Source organism: Drosophila grimshawi, unplaced genomic scaffold (genome assembly GCF_018153295.1).
Source record: "Drosophila grimshawi isolate 15287-2541.00 unplaced genomic scaffold, ASM1815329v1 contig_1377, whole genome shotgun sequence".
In the NCBI taxonomy this organism is placed as follows: Eukaryota; Metazoa; Arthropoda; class Insecta; order Diptera; family Drosophilidae; genus Drosophila; species Drosophila grimshawi.
In genome coordinates, this window is record NW_025062900.1 from 3,576,543 (window position 1) to 3,592,350 (window position 15,808).

The 15,808-nt window shown below is 41.3% G+C and overlaps 3 protein-coding genes across 3 annotated transcripts; 1 reads left to right on the forward strand and 2 right to left on the reverse strand.

Moving 5' to 3' along the window:
• The first annotated feature begins 2,687 nt into the window (after nucleotides 1-2,687).
• LOC6561980 (CD109 antigen) lies at nucleotides 2,688-14,494 on the forward strand. The gene is made up of 7 exons (XM_001989203.3): nucleotides 2,688-2,829; nucleotides 7,209-8,103; nucleotides 8,616-12,393; nucleotides 12,457-12,650; nucleotides 12,716-12,890; nucleotides 13,187-13,292; nucleotides 13,362-14,494. Exons 2-7 carry the CDS (start codon nucleotides 7,226-7,228, stop codon nucleotides 13,571-13,573), a joined length of 5,343 nt encoding a protein of 1,780 aa, XP_001989239.2. The 5' UTR covers nucleotides 2,688-2,829; nucleotides 7,209-7,225; the 3' UTR covers nucleotides 13,574-14,494.
• On the reverse strand, nucleotides 4,915-5,774 carry LOC6561981. The gene is made up of 3 exons (XM_001989204.3): nucleotides 5,404-5,774; nucleotides 5,175-5,345; nucleotides 4,915-5,120 (listed from the first exon to the last, which is right to left on the reverse strand). The coding sequence occupies exons 1-3, from the start codon at nucleotides 5,602-5,604 to the stop codon at nucleotides 4,968-4,970; spliced, it is 525 nt and encodes a 174-aa protein (XP_001989240.1). The 5' UTR covers nucleotides 5,605-5,774; the 3' UTR covers nucleotides 4,915-4,967.
• Nucleotides 14,495-14,726: 232 nt separating the features above from the next.
• Nucleotides 14,727-15,619, reverse strand: LOC6562500 (TBP-related factor). Its single transcript, XM_001989202.3, has 2 exons — nucleotides 15,460-15,619; nucleotides 14,727-15,404 (listed from the first exon to the last, which is right to left on the reverse strand). Exons 1-2 carry the CDS (start codon nucleotides 15,600-15,602, stop codon nucleotides 14,885-14,887), a joined length of 663 nt encoding a protein of 220 aa, XP_001989238.1. The 5' UTR covers nucleotides 15,603-15,619; the 3' UTR covers nucleotides 14,727-14,884.
• Nucleotides 15,620-15,808: the final 189 nt, after the last annotated feature.

Sequence of the window (15,808 nt, forward strand, 5' to 3'; positions counted from 1 at the left end):
GATAAAGACCTCATTGCAGTATTTTATACAAACATAAGAAACACGGCGCGACAAACGAGAGAATGTGATTCGTTCACGAATCGACCAATGGGCAGCGGTAGAGTGGGAGAGGAGGGTATACGCTAACGGCACTGATGAGCTGCCTGAAAGCGGTTGGCAGCGGTTTCAAAAATGATTTTCAGCTGGGTTGTTGCTGCTGCTGCCTAGGCTAATTTCGTTGTGTTGAAACAAAAGGCGGACGCACACACACACACACGCACACAAACAATAAGCTGTCAGTCAATGCGTCATGTAATTTAATTTTTATTTATTTTCTAATTGCTGACAACAAATTAGCACCCACAAAATAAATATTAGCGCTAAACAGTGATGCTCGATAATTGTTATCGATTATCGTTTGCCGAACTCGATATTATCTGCCTTGCCACAGTACGTGCAATACAAAGCAAAATAAACCATTTTATTTTATTTTATCGTATTTTTTTTTATAAAGTTATGCGATTTTTTATTGGAAAAGTTTGGGGGCACTCTTTTGAGACAAATTGCCCTTTAGCGCAGCATAACGTCATCGGTTAGCCATGACTCAGTGTCCCGGTCATAGTTTATTTACCGTACTCACACACACATCTAATGAGTGTCATGCGAAAATGAGAAGAAAAACAGAATTGATGCGAGCGATGCTGAGCCGCATTTATTAATTAGTGGCAATCATAAATATCAATGCATATATATATTTATTATGATATCAACGCTAATTAAATTGATTAAGCTTTAAATGAAAAGAGCAGAAGAAAAACAAAAAAAAAGAAAAGAAATAAAGCCAGCAATAACAATAGAATTCACGCGCCGCCCACACACACAAAATTGACTCAAGCTCTAAAGTTAACAGTTAAAGTATGTGTGTGTGTGCGTGACAGGCTGGATGACGTGATTGTCTCTCTCTTACGGAGCCCGCATATGATTAAAACGGAAAACAAGATAAAACTCGTTGGGAGCAAAAGGAGCAGCTTGCTGCTGCTTCTTCTTCTGCTTCTTCTTATTGCTGTTGTTGTTGAGGCAAGCAGGGGGGAAGAGGCAAAATACGCATGACACTCCTTGCCGCTACACACACACACATACAGGCGTAAGCACGCGACACACAGACACGAGGTCACTCACACAAACACACACACACAGAGAGCAATGGCAATTGTTAGTTGATTTTCAACAAGCACAAAAAATATTAATTTGTGCGAACAGAAGTCAATATACTCAACAATTTCAAGTCACGAGATGGAAACATACACACACACACAAACAATGAGTATATTGGGTGGAAATATAGTAACGGGATTTTCTTCATTCTTTCTTTTTTTGCTAGCTGCTCCCTCTTTTCTCCTTTTTTTGCTTTGTGTTAGCCGCGATGACGACAGCGCGAGCAGCGACGTCGGCGCCTTCGCCTTGCGCTTTGCTTTTCAATAACATTTACATTTACACTTTGTACTATTTATGTAATAGTTTTTCAAAAAAACGCTGGCAAGTTTCATTCAGCTGGCGGCGGCCAATTGCATTTCTTTTTCATTTTTTTTTGCACCTGCACAAATTATGTATATTTTTCACATTTTCTTTCGTTCTTTTTGTTTTACTACCAAGAACTCTAGCAACACACACACACACACATGCAAAGCACGCACGCACAAAACATACTCGACACACACACACAAACACGCACACAGGCACGAAAATACGCGACACACTCAATGACGAAATTCCTCGGAGAGCGTTGACAACTCTATGTTCTAGCTCAAGCTCCTCCGCTTTCAAGTAGATATGTGTGTATGTGTGTGTGTGCGCCTGTGTGTGTTCGTGCGTGCGTTCGCTTGAGTGTTTGTGTGAGTGCTCTGCTGCTGCTGCTTTTTGTCATACATTTTTTTGCGTTGGCATAGATTTTCAACTTTTGCACGTGTTCACAGCGCTTGAGTGTGCACACATTGATAATTATTGTAATCGCACTTGATTCAGCTGCATTATTTTGCACTCTTTGACAATTTACCTAGCACACAAAACACAAAAATTCGATTTTTTCCTCGCTGATATTTTCACGCGAATGACCTTACATCACACGCATACAATACACACACACACACTCGCCTCAGTTCTTGGGCATTTATTGCCTCTCCGTATTTGGTCTCACACTTTGACCGCTAAAATACTAAAATCCCGGCCAGCGCCACACAACTATCGTTCACCAGCACTTAATGTTTGCTAGTCTCCGATTGGCAGTCACTAACTTATGACATCGCACTGTGGCCTGTTGCCAAATTCAAATGTGACAAATGGTTGGTATTATTTTGGTGATTACAGTTCGATTGTAAGCTGCTCCATTGTTAAAAGCTATGAAATTGTATTCTCCCGCCTGAAAATAGGTTGTCAATTGGAAACAGAATTCTAATTTGATGGTATCGATAATAGGCGTTAAATTTGTTCAAATACATGTATTGTAGTTTTAGTACTATTCTAAGATAAGTTAACATTATTTAATTGCATAATATTCGTTTAATTTATTTTTACAAATCAATATATCGAGTATATTGTCGCTGTAAATGCAAAGCGATACATTGAACAGGGGTGTGGTGCGATAACACTGCTCAGTGTCTGATTGCCCGTCACTAGCATAAGTCATCGCGTTGCGGGATCGTGTGTGCGTGTGAGAGTGTTGCTGAGAAGTTTTGTGTTTCATTCATTTAATTTATTTAAGTTACAAGTTTCGTTATTTCTGTGTTGATTTTTGCTTCTTACAAATAATGTGCACAACGTGAGCGCACACAGCAGCAGCATTTCGTTAAACAGGTGAGTGCCGACTTACTTTCAACACTTTTCGACCCGCCCAAAAAAATTTGTTTGCTCAAAATACCTGCGTTGTTTTTATGCGCGTTGTTGTTGCTGCCTCTTCTGCTGCTGCTGCTGCCTTCACATGGGCGTTGACCGAAAAACTAAAAAGGCATTTTGAGCGCAAATTATTACTAACAGTTATTCAGTTAATTTACTATTTGCATTTTGAAATTATATTCCTTGCTTATGTAAAATGGCTGCAAGGCTTCTTCCTGCGAGAGAGAAAAAAATTATGAATGCCTGCCGTCTGTCTGCCACCTGCTGCCCAATTGGAAATTTGTTGTGCGCTCAAATTTCACACTGGCCTTTTTTTTGCATATTGGTGTGTGCCCAGTTGTCCTGCAGGCATTTATCAATTGCACTTTTGCCCTCCCTTTTCGAAATGTTCTTACACTAATTAATGCCACTTTACATGCATGTGAGTGCGTATGTGTGTGAGACTATGTGTGCAACAGTGTTGGCAACTTTGGGTTAAAAAATGCTAGTTAATCGCAGAAATTGTACAGTTAGTTTTCAAGCAAAATTTAAAAGCTGTAAAATTGTTCAAGAGATTTCGTGGCATTAGCTATTTATTAATACTTAATAATAATATATTTATTAATAATAATATGGATCCTTTGTAAGTGTGTAGTCTCCGATAATTGTATCATTCAAATCGCTTTATTATTTATGTGTGCAATACTTATTTTTTTTTTATTGATATTTATTATTTTTAAAAACGGTAAAGCTTCTTTCAAATAAAGCCAAAATTAGTGGCTTATGCTATTTTCAAATTTCTTACACAAGCCCACTTTAAAAACTGGTTAAATTTTAGCTTGAAAAAGGCTTAATTCGCCAGAACTGTTGTGCAGCAGCAGCGGCAAAAGGGTGGATTACACTGTCCGTGTTACTCTTACCGACAAAGAAGCAGCAGCAGCGTTCAGCTGAATTATTATTACCGAGTTTAATTTTCGTCTTCTCTTCACGCTTAGTTTTGTATTTGTTTTTACTACGTCCAGTGACTTCTGCTGCTTCACTGCACAAACAACACACATGCACCCACACAAATATACATACACACATAAATGCATAGGTAACCGACACTATCTTCCGTGTGTGTTGCGTGTTTTGGTCTCTCTTTCGTGGTTTTGTACGTTACCGGCAACTGCCTTTCAAATGTTATTCTCTCTTCCCCTTCTTATTTTCGTTGAGCTGGCCACATTGGCCGAGGGTCAAGTGCGATTGTCTGCTGCTGCTGGGGTACCTAATTGTGTCCTTGTCCTGTCACCTCACCTTTCCTTCCTTCTTTATCTACACCACGTTTTTTTTTTGTATGGTTGCTTTTCTACCTGTCATTGTCCTTTTGTTCTGTTCGTTCTTTGTGATCATGATAAGCTGCTTGCATTTTCTTATTATTTTAGATGTAAATGCGTCAATGTGTCAAAAATTAAGTGTTGTGAAATTCGCAGCTTGCCTTCTTTTGCGCCGCTATTTGTCATAGTTGAAAGTTGAATAGAATTATCGCTTTAAGCGATAAAAAATGTCACTGGTCAGTTTTATGGTTACAATTTATTAAATGACAAATATGTTAATTCGATTTATACTCAAATTTTTGGCTATAAATTTGTAAAACATTTTAAATGAATGAGTTCGATGCTTTCTATGTTTCCCTTAACATTAAGAATGTTTGCTTGCAGGCAATAAATGTCTACTTAGTGGTCTGATGAAGAGAAGAACTTTAGAGAGAGAATTTCAACAGTGTGTTGCTGCAACAAGATGCATCAGCAAATGATTGTTGAAAAATACAGGCAAGGATTAATTTCGTATGTGTATTTAATAGTTTTCTTATTTATGTATTACAGTAAAACATTTTTCCATTGTCAAGTTGAAAATCAAATTTAATTAGTTTATTTAACATTAGATAGTTAAGTAGTATGTAAAGACAGAATAACAGTTTAAACTTAAAAAAAAAAGATGCGAAATTCAATTAATGGTCTTGGAACGACTTGTAAATGAATCTTAAATGTTTTTCTAAACGCTCAGATCTATTGTCTGATCGTGCATTTCCAAGCCGTTTGCTTAAATTGTGTGCTTTAAGAGAAATATTGTATCGTTCTTTAGTCGAAGACCCATTGTATATATATATTTATAATGGTTTTCCATTCATTGTCGGTTGCAGCCATAATTTGAATTTTATAATCCCCGGTCGGCAGCGGTAAATATTTGAAAAATGTCTCGTCAAATACCATATTATCCACAATTATGTCATGCTGAAATATATAATGCCATATAATATAATTATGCTAATCTTTACCTTTACTCACCTCATAAGGACACGTGTGATTTAAGTTCGAACAATTGGCTAAAGAATCACGGACGATCTTTGGGAACGATAATTGCTTACGCCGATCGGCCATCAACTTGCAATAGTCAACAGTTGTGTTGAACATAAAAGGGCGATATCCATTAAATTTGCGAAACAGACACACATTTACCTATAATTAAAAGTTAATTTGTTACAGAGAAATATATTTTACGAATCACTTTAAATACCTTAGCATTGTTGAAGGGTCCCTTTTGTAATACCGCATGCACATTTAAAGCAACAACGCCACGACCAAGTATTTTTAAATTGCATTTCTTATAAGTGGCGTAGGAGGGATCCAACATTTTGCACTCCACATTTACAAAGCGACTCTGCCTTGCTGATAGCACTCCATCGACCAGAAGAAAGAGCGTAAATTTAAACCACATTTTCTGTCAACAACCCAATCACATTACGTAGCAACCACTGAGACAATGTTAAATTTAAACATTGTGTTTTTGAAGATTTAATTGCCCGAGTTAATCGATCACTCAATGTTTCTACTCTCTGTTTAAAATAAAGCGTCCAATATTTACAGATTATTATAATGCATTTAGTGGCAACGGGTCATTTGCTCAACCAATTTTTTTTACAAATCACAGATTTTTGTGTGCCGTGACAATGATACGCTGTTTTAGTAGTTACAAAAATGGTCAACAGTTAATTCACCCCACCCATTAGAGCCTACTAGAAAAGTTACGGTAAATCGACCACCAGAGTGTTGCCACCTAATTTATAATTGCTATATAGTGCTGTAAATTAGGCTGTGAACTTGTAAATTCGGCAGTTTTATTTATCAATTTGCAATTAAAGAAATCATAAATTTCTTTGCTTCTGTTTTTATAATAATTCATTTCTAAGGCTTTGTGCCAAGAAGCAATGGGAGCTAAGTGGGTCCGTCCCTAGGAATGTGTCGTAAATTAGAGAGGCTTTTATAAAAGCCGCCTAACAACAACAACAACAAGAGAAGCAAAAACCTATGTTTGCCGTTGTCCAATTGCTTTGGCACATGTCCCATATCCCATATCCCATTTCAAAGACTAATTGCGCGCCCACTTTGAATGACATTTAACTTAAAATTTGACATCATTTAAATGCCGCAAAGTCGGCATGTTGTGTGGTGTATATGTGTGTGTGTGTGTGTTTGCTATGCTGTTGTCCAAATCCATACCATCTATAAATATTTTTTATATATATAAGGGGCACGTACATTGCTCCTGCCACTGCTTCTATTAATATCGTTGCAGCGCCCTCATTTTATGCTCTTCGGAGTGTTTAGAAAGCTGCCTCAAATGATTAGTGTATTGTTTTAAAAACGTGAAAAAGTTTATTTATGATAACAAATTCAATTTGCCACACCTGTTTGACATAACAACCAAATGTAGTTGCAACAGCGAGCCAGATGTTGTTGCATTATCATAATACTGTTAGTACTTCTTGCCCTAAGCCCTGTTTTCAGATCTAAAAACTCAAACTGGCTGCTGAAAGCCAACAAATTTTAAGTCATTTTCTCGCACTTTTTTCTTGACGAATGAAATAATTTTCTTCTATTTGCTCTCTCTTTTGCTCGATGCATTTCGATTTGGAAGACATAGGATAAGAGTTAGTTAAAATTGAGTTAACAGTGTGAAACAGTTGCTGCAACTCTATGTCATTCATATGTAGAGTATTTGCAAGCCGGTGTTGCTCATTTTGCCCCTTTGCTTTTTGATGTTTTCTCTGCTTGCTGCGCAGCACGCGGAAAGTATTCGAGCAGACAAAACAACAAAACAAAAACAGAAGCAGAACGAACAACAGAAAACAGCACAAGAAGCATTGAACTAGCTATATATAGTAATGGTCTATATAATCAGGATAGACACGCACACACACGCACACACACGCACACACACGCACACACACATGTACACCACATGTGCTAATTGATTGAATACACTTAACAAATCACTGATTGATTAACTTGATTTTTCCCCCACATTTTTTCCATTTGCAGCAAAACTTTGACTCTCGATGATGCAGCCCATGTGGCACTTGCTGCATGCACTGCTGCTGCTTAGCGCCTGCCAAGCTCAAAACGATGGCGGCTATTACAATGTGCAACAGCAGCAACAACAACAACAACAACTATCACAGCAGCAACAGCAGCAGCAGCAACAACAACAACAACAACAACAGACGCCGCTATCAACATCTGCATACGACAACGTCAACAACGACAATCAACAACAATATGGCACGAATCTCAATCCCAATCTAAATCCAAATAATCCAAATTATAACTATAATGGCCTGGGAGGCAATCAGGATGACTATAATAAGCGACTGGGTGGCGGAGGCGGCTTTGATGACGATGAGCCCAGCTTGCAACGTGGCAAGAGCGCTTACAATTCGAAGGCCTTCTTTCTGGAGACGTTGCACAATCGAGAGCCAACCTATTTTATAGTCGCGTCACGCATGGTGCGCCCGGGTCTGATTTATCAGGTCTCCGTCTCGATACTCCAGGCCAAATATCCCATCACAGTGCATGCCAGTATCTCGTGCGATGGCGTCCAGATCAGTGGCGATTCCAAGGATGTCAAGGAGGGCGTACCAGAAACTCTGCTCATGCGCATACCACCGACAAGCGTCACAGGAGATTACAAGTTGCGTGTGGAGGGTTTCTATGAGAATGTCCTTGGCGGTGTCGCTTTTCTCAATGAGACCCGTTTGGATTTCTCCCAACGTTCGATGACCATCTTTGTGCAGACCGATAAACCCCTCTATATGCAGGGTGAAACTGTGCGTTTCCGTACAATACCGATTACCACCGAACTGAAGGGTTTCGATAATGCCATCGATGTCTATATGCTAGATCCAAATCGGCATATACTCAAGCGTTGGCTTTCGAGGTAAGCGCAACAAGGGGAAATGGGTTGTAGTATATTTCTTGGCTGAACAGTTAAATATATATATATTAAAATAGTTACACCATAGTTTCATCCTTGTCGATTGGAAGATGAAATAGGAGAAGCCGCGATTCCAGATAGCTCATATTGTATTTTAGGTAATGTTTAGCACCAGCTAAAGCCCTGTTTACAATTCGAAAAACATATCGCTTACAAAATTGCAATATATTTCGTTTGAGGCAGCCAAAAGCAAAATGGTTTGTTGAAAGCTATACAAGTTAATGACTTAGTTTTCGCGGGTCGTCGGCTTTTATAAGTGCGCTTTTATCTTGACAATTAAAATAATTTTACCCAGTTTTTGGTAATTGCCCTTAATCACCGTCAGAATATATAATTTGCTGTTCAAAATATCCACACAGGTTAACAGTGACAGTTAATATTGAGTTAATGTACCTATCTCTGCATATTCCATTGGCCGATCTTTACTAACATCGCTCTTTCGCTTTGCTTTTTAGACAATCGAATCTGGGCTCTGTTTCGCTAGAATACAAGCTGTCGGATCAGCCGTCATTTGGTGAGTGGACGATCCGCGTGGTTGCCCAAGGCCAGCAGGAGGAGAGTCACTTCAGCGTTGAGGAATACTATCAGACACGTTTCGAGGTGAATGTCACAATGCCGGCGTATTTCTTCACCACCGATCCCTATATCTATGGCCGGGTAATGGCCAATTTCACCAGTGGTCTGCCCGTGCGTGGCAATTTAACGCTGAAGGCCACAATTCGACCCATTGGCTACTTTAGCAATCAGGTGCTGAATGAGAAGTTCCGTTTGGGTCGCTCGCCGCTGGAGCAATCGAATTTGTATAACGAACGCTGGCGCTACAACAATCCCAATCAGCACTGGGATCAACAGCAGCAGCAGCCGTACAATGTGCCGCCCCAGCTGCAACAGGATGGCAGTGATCTCTCCCAGGATCTGCTCTATCGCAATCAGTATGTCGTCGAGCGTAACTATCAATTCGAGGAGGAATGGCCGTTTTGGGTGCGCAAACCCGAATATGTGGATAGCTATGATTCGTGGACGAGTAGCTATCGCAATTCCCTGCCATATTTACGCTACTTTAATGGCACCTTTGATTTCAAATGGCCGTTGCGAGAGCTCGAGCTACTTGTGCCCAATATGGCCAACATGGAGGTGCTCATCACGGCGACGGTTGGCGAAAAATTCTATGATGAGATCATCAGTGGCTATGCCGTCGCTCGCATCTACAACTCCAGTTTGCGTGTCGCGTTCCTCGGTGAATCGCCGCAGGTCTTTAAGCCAGCCATGCCATTTACCACCTATTTGGTTGTCGAATATCACGATGGTTCACCCATCAATCCGCATCTGTTGCGCCAGGGCCTGATGGAGGTCAGCGGTTTTGTGGAGAGTCGAAATGGTGGTCGGCGCGACTGGCCCGCTCAACGTTTGCACATGTCCCAGCAGAGTGATGGCATCTGGGAGTTGAAAATCGATATACGCAACGATTTGAATCTGGATGAGCGTCCACAATCGAGGGATTTCCTCAATGGCATACAGAATATGCGGCTGCAGGCTAATTTTGTGGATCCACGCGGTGAACGCATCCAAACCGAACTGTTGCTCGTCTCGCATTACTCGCCACGGAACCAGCATATTAAGATCACGACGAGCACAGAGCAACCTGTGGTTGGTGAATACATCATCTTTCATATACGCACCAATTTCTATTTGGAGGAATTCAATTACCTGATCATGTCCAAGGGCGTCATCTTGGTCAATGACCGTGAGACCATTGTCGAGGGCATACGCACCATTGCCGTCGTTTTGAGCGCTGAAATGGCTCCGATGGCCACTTTGGTTGTCTGGAAGATCACGCAACAGGGTCAGGTTGTGGCCGATTCGCTCACGTTCCCAGTGAATGGCATTTCACGAAATAATTTTACGGTTTACATCAACAATCGCAAGGCGCGTACGGGTGAAAAAGTTGAAGTGGCCATCTTTGGGGAGCCCGGCTCGTATGTGGGTCTCTCCGGCATCGATAGCGCCTTCTACACCATGCAGGCGGGCAATGAGTTGACCTATGCCAAGATCATCACTAAAATGTCCAACTTCGATGAGCAAACCAATGGCACCTACAAGCACATTTGGTACTCGCACGAGGGTAATCCCGATGAGTTGGTCTATTTCCCAGCCTCTTCCTTTGGCATCGATGCGAATCGCACTTTCGAATACAGCGGATTGATTGTGTTTACGGATGGTTATGTGCCGCGGCGACAAGATGCCTGCAATCGCACCCTGGGCTATGGCGAGTGTTTGAGTGGACGCTGCTATCGGCTGGAGAAGCGTTGCGATGGTCTCTTTGACTGTGACGATGGCACCGATGAGATTGATTGCCAAGTGCGCAACGACACTGAATTGCTCAATTATCGCAAGTATCGCTTTAATCGCGTGCTGCGGCATTACGAGAACGTTTGGCTGTGGAAGGATGTGAATATTGGCCCGCATGGTCGTTATATATTCAATGTGGAGGTCCCCGATCGTCCCGCCTATTGGATGGTTAGCGCTTTTAGCGTCAGTCCCTCCAAAGGATTTGGCATGTTGAATCGTGCATTGGAATATGTTGGTGTGCAGCCGTTCTTCATCAATGTGGAAATGCCGTCGGTTTGTCGCCAGGGCGAACAGGTGGGCATCCGTGTCACCGTCTTCAATTATATGACAACTGCGATTGAGGCCACTGTTGTGTTGCACGGCAGTCCCAACTATAAGTTTGTCCACGTCGAGGAAGATGGCATTGTTCGCTCATATAATCCACGCACCAGCTTTGGTGAGCATCAGTTCTTCATCTATTTGGAGGCACAGGGCACCACTGTGGTTTATGTGCCGGTGGTGCCACAGCGGTTGGGCGACATTGAGGTCACCTTGCATGTGGCAACGTTGCTCGGCACGGACACCATAACCCGTACACTGCACGTCGAATCGGATGGTCTGCCCCAGTATCGTCATCAGTCCGTCCTCTTGGATCTCTCGAATCGTGCCTACGTCCTGGAGTATATGCATGTGAATGTCACCCAGACGCCAGAGATACCCTATCAGGTGGATCGTTATTTTGTCTACGGCTCGAATCGTGCCCGCATCTCTGTGGTGGGTGATGTGGTGGGACCGATCTTTCCAACGATGCCAGTGAATGCCACATCGCTGCTGTATCTGCCCATGGAGTCGGCCGAGCAGAATGCCTTCAGTTTTGCTGCCAATCTCTATACGATTATGTATATGCGTTTGATTAATCAACGAAATAAGACGCTGGAGAAGAATGCCTTCTATCATATGAACATTGGCTATCAACGTCAGTTGAGCTTTATGCGTTCCGATGGCAGCTTTTCACTTTTCCGCTCCGACTGGAACAACTCGGCATCATCCGTCTGGTTGACCAGCTACTGTTTGCGCGTCTTCCAGGAGGCCTCGTTCTACGAGTGGGAGAACTTTATTTGGATCGATGCAACGATCATTGAGAAGAATATGCGTTGGCTGTTGCAACATCAGACGCCGGAGGGTGCCTTCTATGAGGTCACCTGGCTGCCGGATCGTAAAATGAATCGAACCAATTCGGCCAGTTATACGAATCTCCGTAATCGTAATATTACGTTAACCTCGCATGTGCTGATCACACTGGCCACCGTTAAGGATTTGTCGGGTTCGTTGGGTGCACGGGTTGCGTTGGCGACGCAACGTGCCGTTGCCTGGATTGAGCGGAATATGCAGTTCCTTAAGGATACGCCAGAGCCGTATGATGTCGCCATTACGGCGTATGCTTTGCAACTCTGCAATTCCCCGATTGCCGAGCATGTTTTTAGCATACTACGTGAGCATGCGAGGACGATTGGTGATTTCATGTATTGGGGCAATCAGGAGTTGCCGCAACCGCCACGCAAACTGGAGAATCAGAAATGGTTCGCCTTGCCTCGTCTACCCTACGAATACGATTCGCTCAACATTGAGACGACAGCCTACGCCTTGTTGGTTTATGTGGCGCGGCGCGAGTTCTTTGTGGATCCCATTGTGCGCTGGTTGAACGCACAGCGTTTAAATGAAGGCGGCTGGGCATCCACACAGGATACGAGTGCCGCATTGCGTGCTCTAGTTGAATATACGGTGCGTTCGCGCATCCGTGAAGTGTCCTCGCTGAGCGTCGAGATCGAGGCATCCTCGCAGGGCGGCAAGACCCAAGCGCTCCACATCGATGACACCAATTTGGCGAGACTGCAAAGCATTGAGGTGAGAGAGAGTTGTTCAAAGTGTTGCTAGCTGTTTATTAATCGGAATTTGCCGCCTTTGCAGATACCCGATGCCTGGGGCACGATCAAGGTGCAGGCCAAAGGCGCCGGCTATGCCATACTCCAGATGCATGTCCAGTACAACGTGGACATTGAGAAGTTCCAAACGAAGCCGCCGGTGCCAGCCTTCGGACTGCACACCAAGGCCATCTTCCACGGCAGAAATCAGTCGCACATCTCCTATGTGGCATGCCAAAAGTAAGCAATGAAGTCCCGACTCCTTGAAGTGTTTAAACTACAATTGGTAAATCTTTATTATGCAGCTGGGTGAACACCCAAGAATCGGAACGTTCGGGCATGGCTGTGCTGGATGTGGCGATACCCACCGGCTACTGGATACAGCAGCAGAAACTGGATAGCTACGTGCTCAGCAATCGAGTGCGCAATCTGAAGCGTGCTCGCTATCTGGAACGCAAGATTGTCTTCTACTTTGATTTTGTAAGTGCAACGAGAGTTTACAAATATTATGTTATAGTCATCTTTTTATGCCAACTGGTCTTGAAGTTGATATCTGAATTGTCAGATAAGTTTAGCATTCAGGTGCTGTGCGAATAATCAGTCGAACTGAGTTCTTGCTTAAGAAATTTGGTTGCTTAACCATTTATCAAGGTTCATTTTGCTTCCATTTGTGGATATCTGAATTATCAGATCACTAAACCACTAAGCAGACAATACAATGTATTTATTTACTAACAATTTATACACTTTTTCTAATCTTTTCATCTCCCACACAGCTGGATCAGGAAGACATCTGCGTTAACTTTACCATAGAGCGCTGGTATCCAGTGGCGAATATGTCCCGCTATCTGCCCGTGCGCATCTACGACTACTATGCGCCTGGTAAGTGATTAATTGAATTTAACTTATATTTTTGATTTATTAATATTTTCTCTTTCCCCTGCCTCGCAGAGCGCTTCAACGAATCCATCTTTGATGCGCTGCCCACATATCTGCTGAATATCTGCGAGGTGTGCGGCAGTTCCCAGTGCCCGTATTGTTCCATCTATAATATGGGCTGGCGTGCTTCCATGTCGCTCTCGCTGCTCTTCTTCAGTGTGTTCATTTACCTGCTGCGGAGTCGTACGCATTTAGTGCTCAATACGCTACATCTGTTCACCTAGAAGGTGCCTCGTCGAGGATCAGGGGGAGGAGACCTTCACTAGCAGTCCAAAACAGTCCACAAAACATGTTTAGCTTATTACCATTTGAATTGGAATATGTGTTGAGTTTTATAGTTGGTTTTTATTTTTCTATCTCTATATCTATATCTGCCGATTTTTAGTTTCTTCTACGAAATTGCATTCCGTCCAATAATGCTACTGACGAGGTTTTATTTTATTGTTTTTTTTTATAATTTGTAATAACCGATTCGAATCGTATCTCGAAATGTACAAAACAGCATATTTATAATAATCAACCAATCGAATGGAAATATTAGTTTTTGCCACACACTATAAAGAATTAAAATTTGATGTACACAATTCATTTAACATATACATTTATAGCAATTTAGTGTTTAGCATTCAGTTATATTATAAGCTCTATATTTTATCACATTCAGAACTGGATCGAAATCTTTGCCTTAACTTTAGCTGGGCGCTTCAAGTGCTGCTTTAAATGAAAAGTGAAAACGAATCGAAATAATGTAACAAGAAAAGTGTCTTTTAAAATCACAAATTGCCTTTATTAATTTTAGAAATCAATATTGAATATATACAAAGCATGCATATCAATCGAACATTTTTCTACACATTTTATACAAACTGAATGTTTTTTTGTCAAAGATATTGAGTCATAATGAAAACGTTGAAAGCGACCGTCCATTACATATTTATGTTTAAATAATGCAACAAATGAATCTAATTAGTATTTAAGTATTTTGTATTTTCACAAAAACATTTTAGATATTGCTTTTGTATATTATACGAATCCATATAGCCATAATCAAACTGTAGCTAACGACTCTCAAGATCAAGTACTCCGTCCCTACTTTATGCTAAGAGTAATGAAAATATTAAATGAAATGAATCTGTCAAGTGAAATATTTTATTATACGTTTTTTTTTAAAAATGTAACGAACTAAACGAAAAATAAATTTTATTTCACAAATTAAAATGCAATTTTCGTCATTGACTAAAATGGGGCAACACTGTTTATTGTTTATATATAAAAAAACAATTTCAGAATCCATTCGGTTTATAAAAAAGCGAGTTTAAATGTGGGGTGACACTGTTCTTTGTGTATATAAAATGAAAACAAATTCAAAATCAATTTGTTTATTGGTTTTATAAAAAAGTGGTATAAATAGGTAAATATTATTGTTTCGCAGTGAAATTGTTCGATAAATGCTACACAAAGAATAATGCTATAGTACATAAAACTAATAAAGAGATAACATGCATGTGTATACATATATATATATATATATAATTCTATGTTTTGCGAAAGCTAAGCAATATGGGCGAAATGGCCTCTAAACAGTCCATGATGTCCTTGCGCGATTTGGCACCGGTAAACACAACTTTGCCATTCACAAAGATGAGCAGGACGAGACGCGGTTTCACCATTCGATAAATCAAACCGGGAAACATTTCCGGCTCATATGAGCTGAACTGGCCGTGCACCTGATTCAGGTTCTCCAGCCGAATTGGGAAACGCAGATCGACAGTGGCCACAATATTTTGTAGTTTGTAGTCGACGAACTTGACGGGAAAGCCCAGTTTCTGTAGGATGCGTGCAAACTTCCGAGAGCCCATGTTCGCCTCGATTTCGTTGCGGGCGCCGGTGCAGATCACTTTGCCGGTGCGAAAGATGAGCGCCGTGCAGCGTGGCGAATGCATTCGCATGATGACGCCCCGGAAACGCTTTGGCGTATATTCCGAATTGCGGGTGCGTGAATTGATCGTCTTCAGATCCAGTTCACAGTCCACCGAAAACGTGGCAACGATATTTCTACCATAAAAAACTCAATTTATCAAATTACACAGCGGATTTAAAGTTTCCTTACTGTAATTTGATTTCATGCTGTGCATCTTTGGGCTCGGTGAGGATTGCCGGTTGTTGCGGCTGTAGAGCGCTATGTGGATTATGGGTGGTTGTTAGTGCCGATGCATTCGGATCGGGTTCAGCAATTTTGAAATGAAATTGCATTTTTTTAATTCAATCTAACAAAATTAATTAAAAATCAGCTCTTAGTTGCAACCAGGAACTAAACAAAACACGCGATGCAAAAACAGTGTTGCTCTATTAATGAAATAATGGAAGGTGTCGGCACACAGCTGTGCTCAAATTTCCTCAAATAACAAAGTAAGCATAGCCTATTTATAATAATATATATTTTAACATTTATAATATTT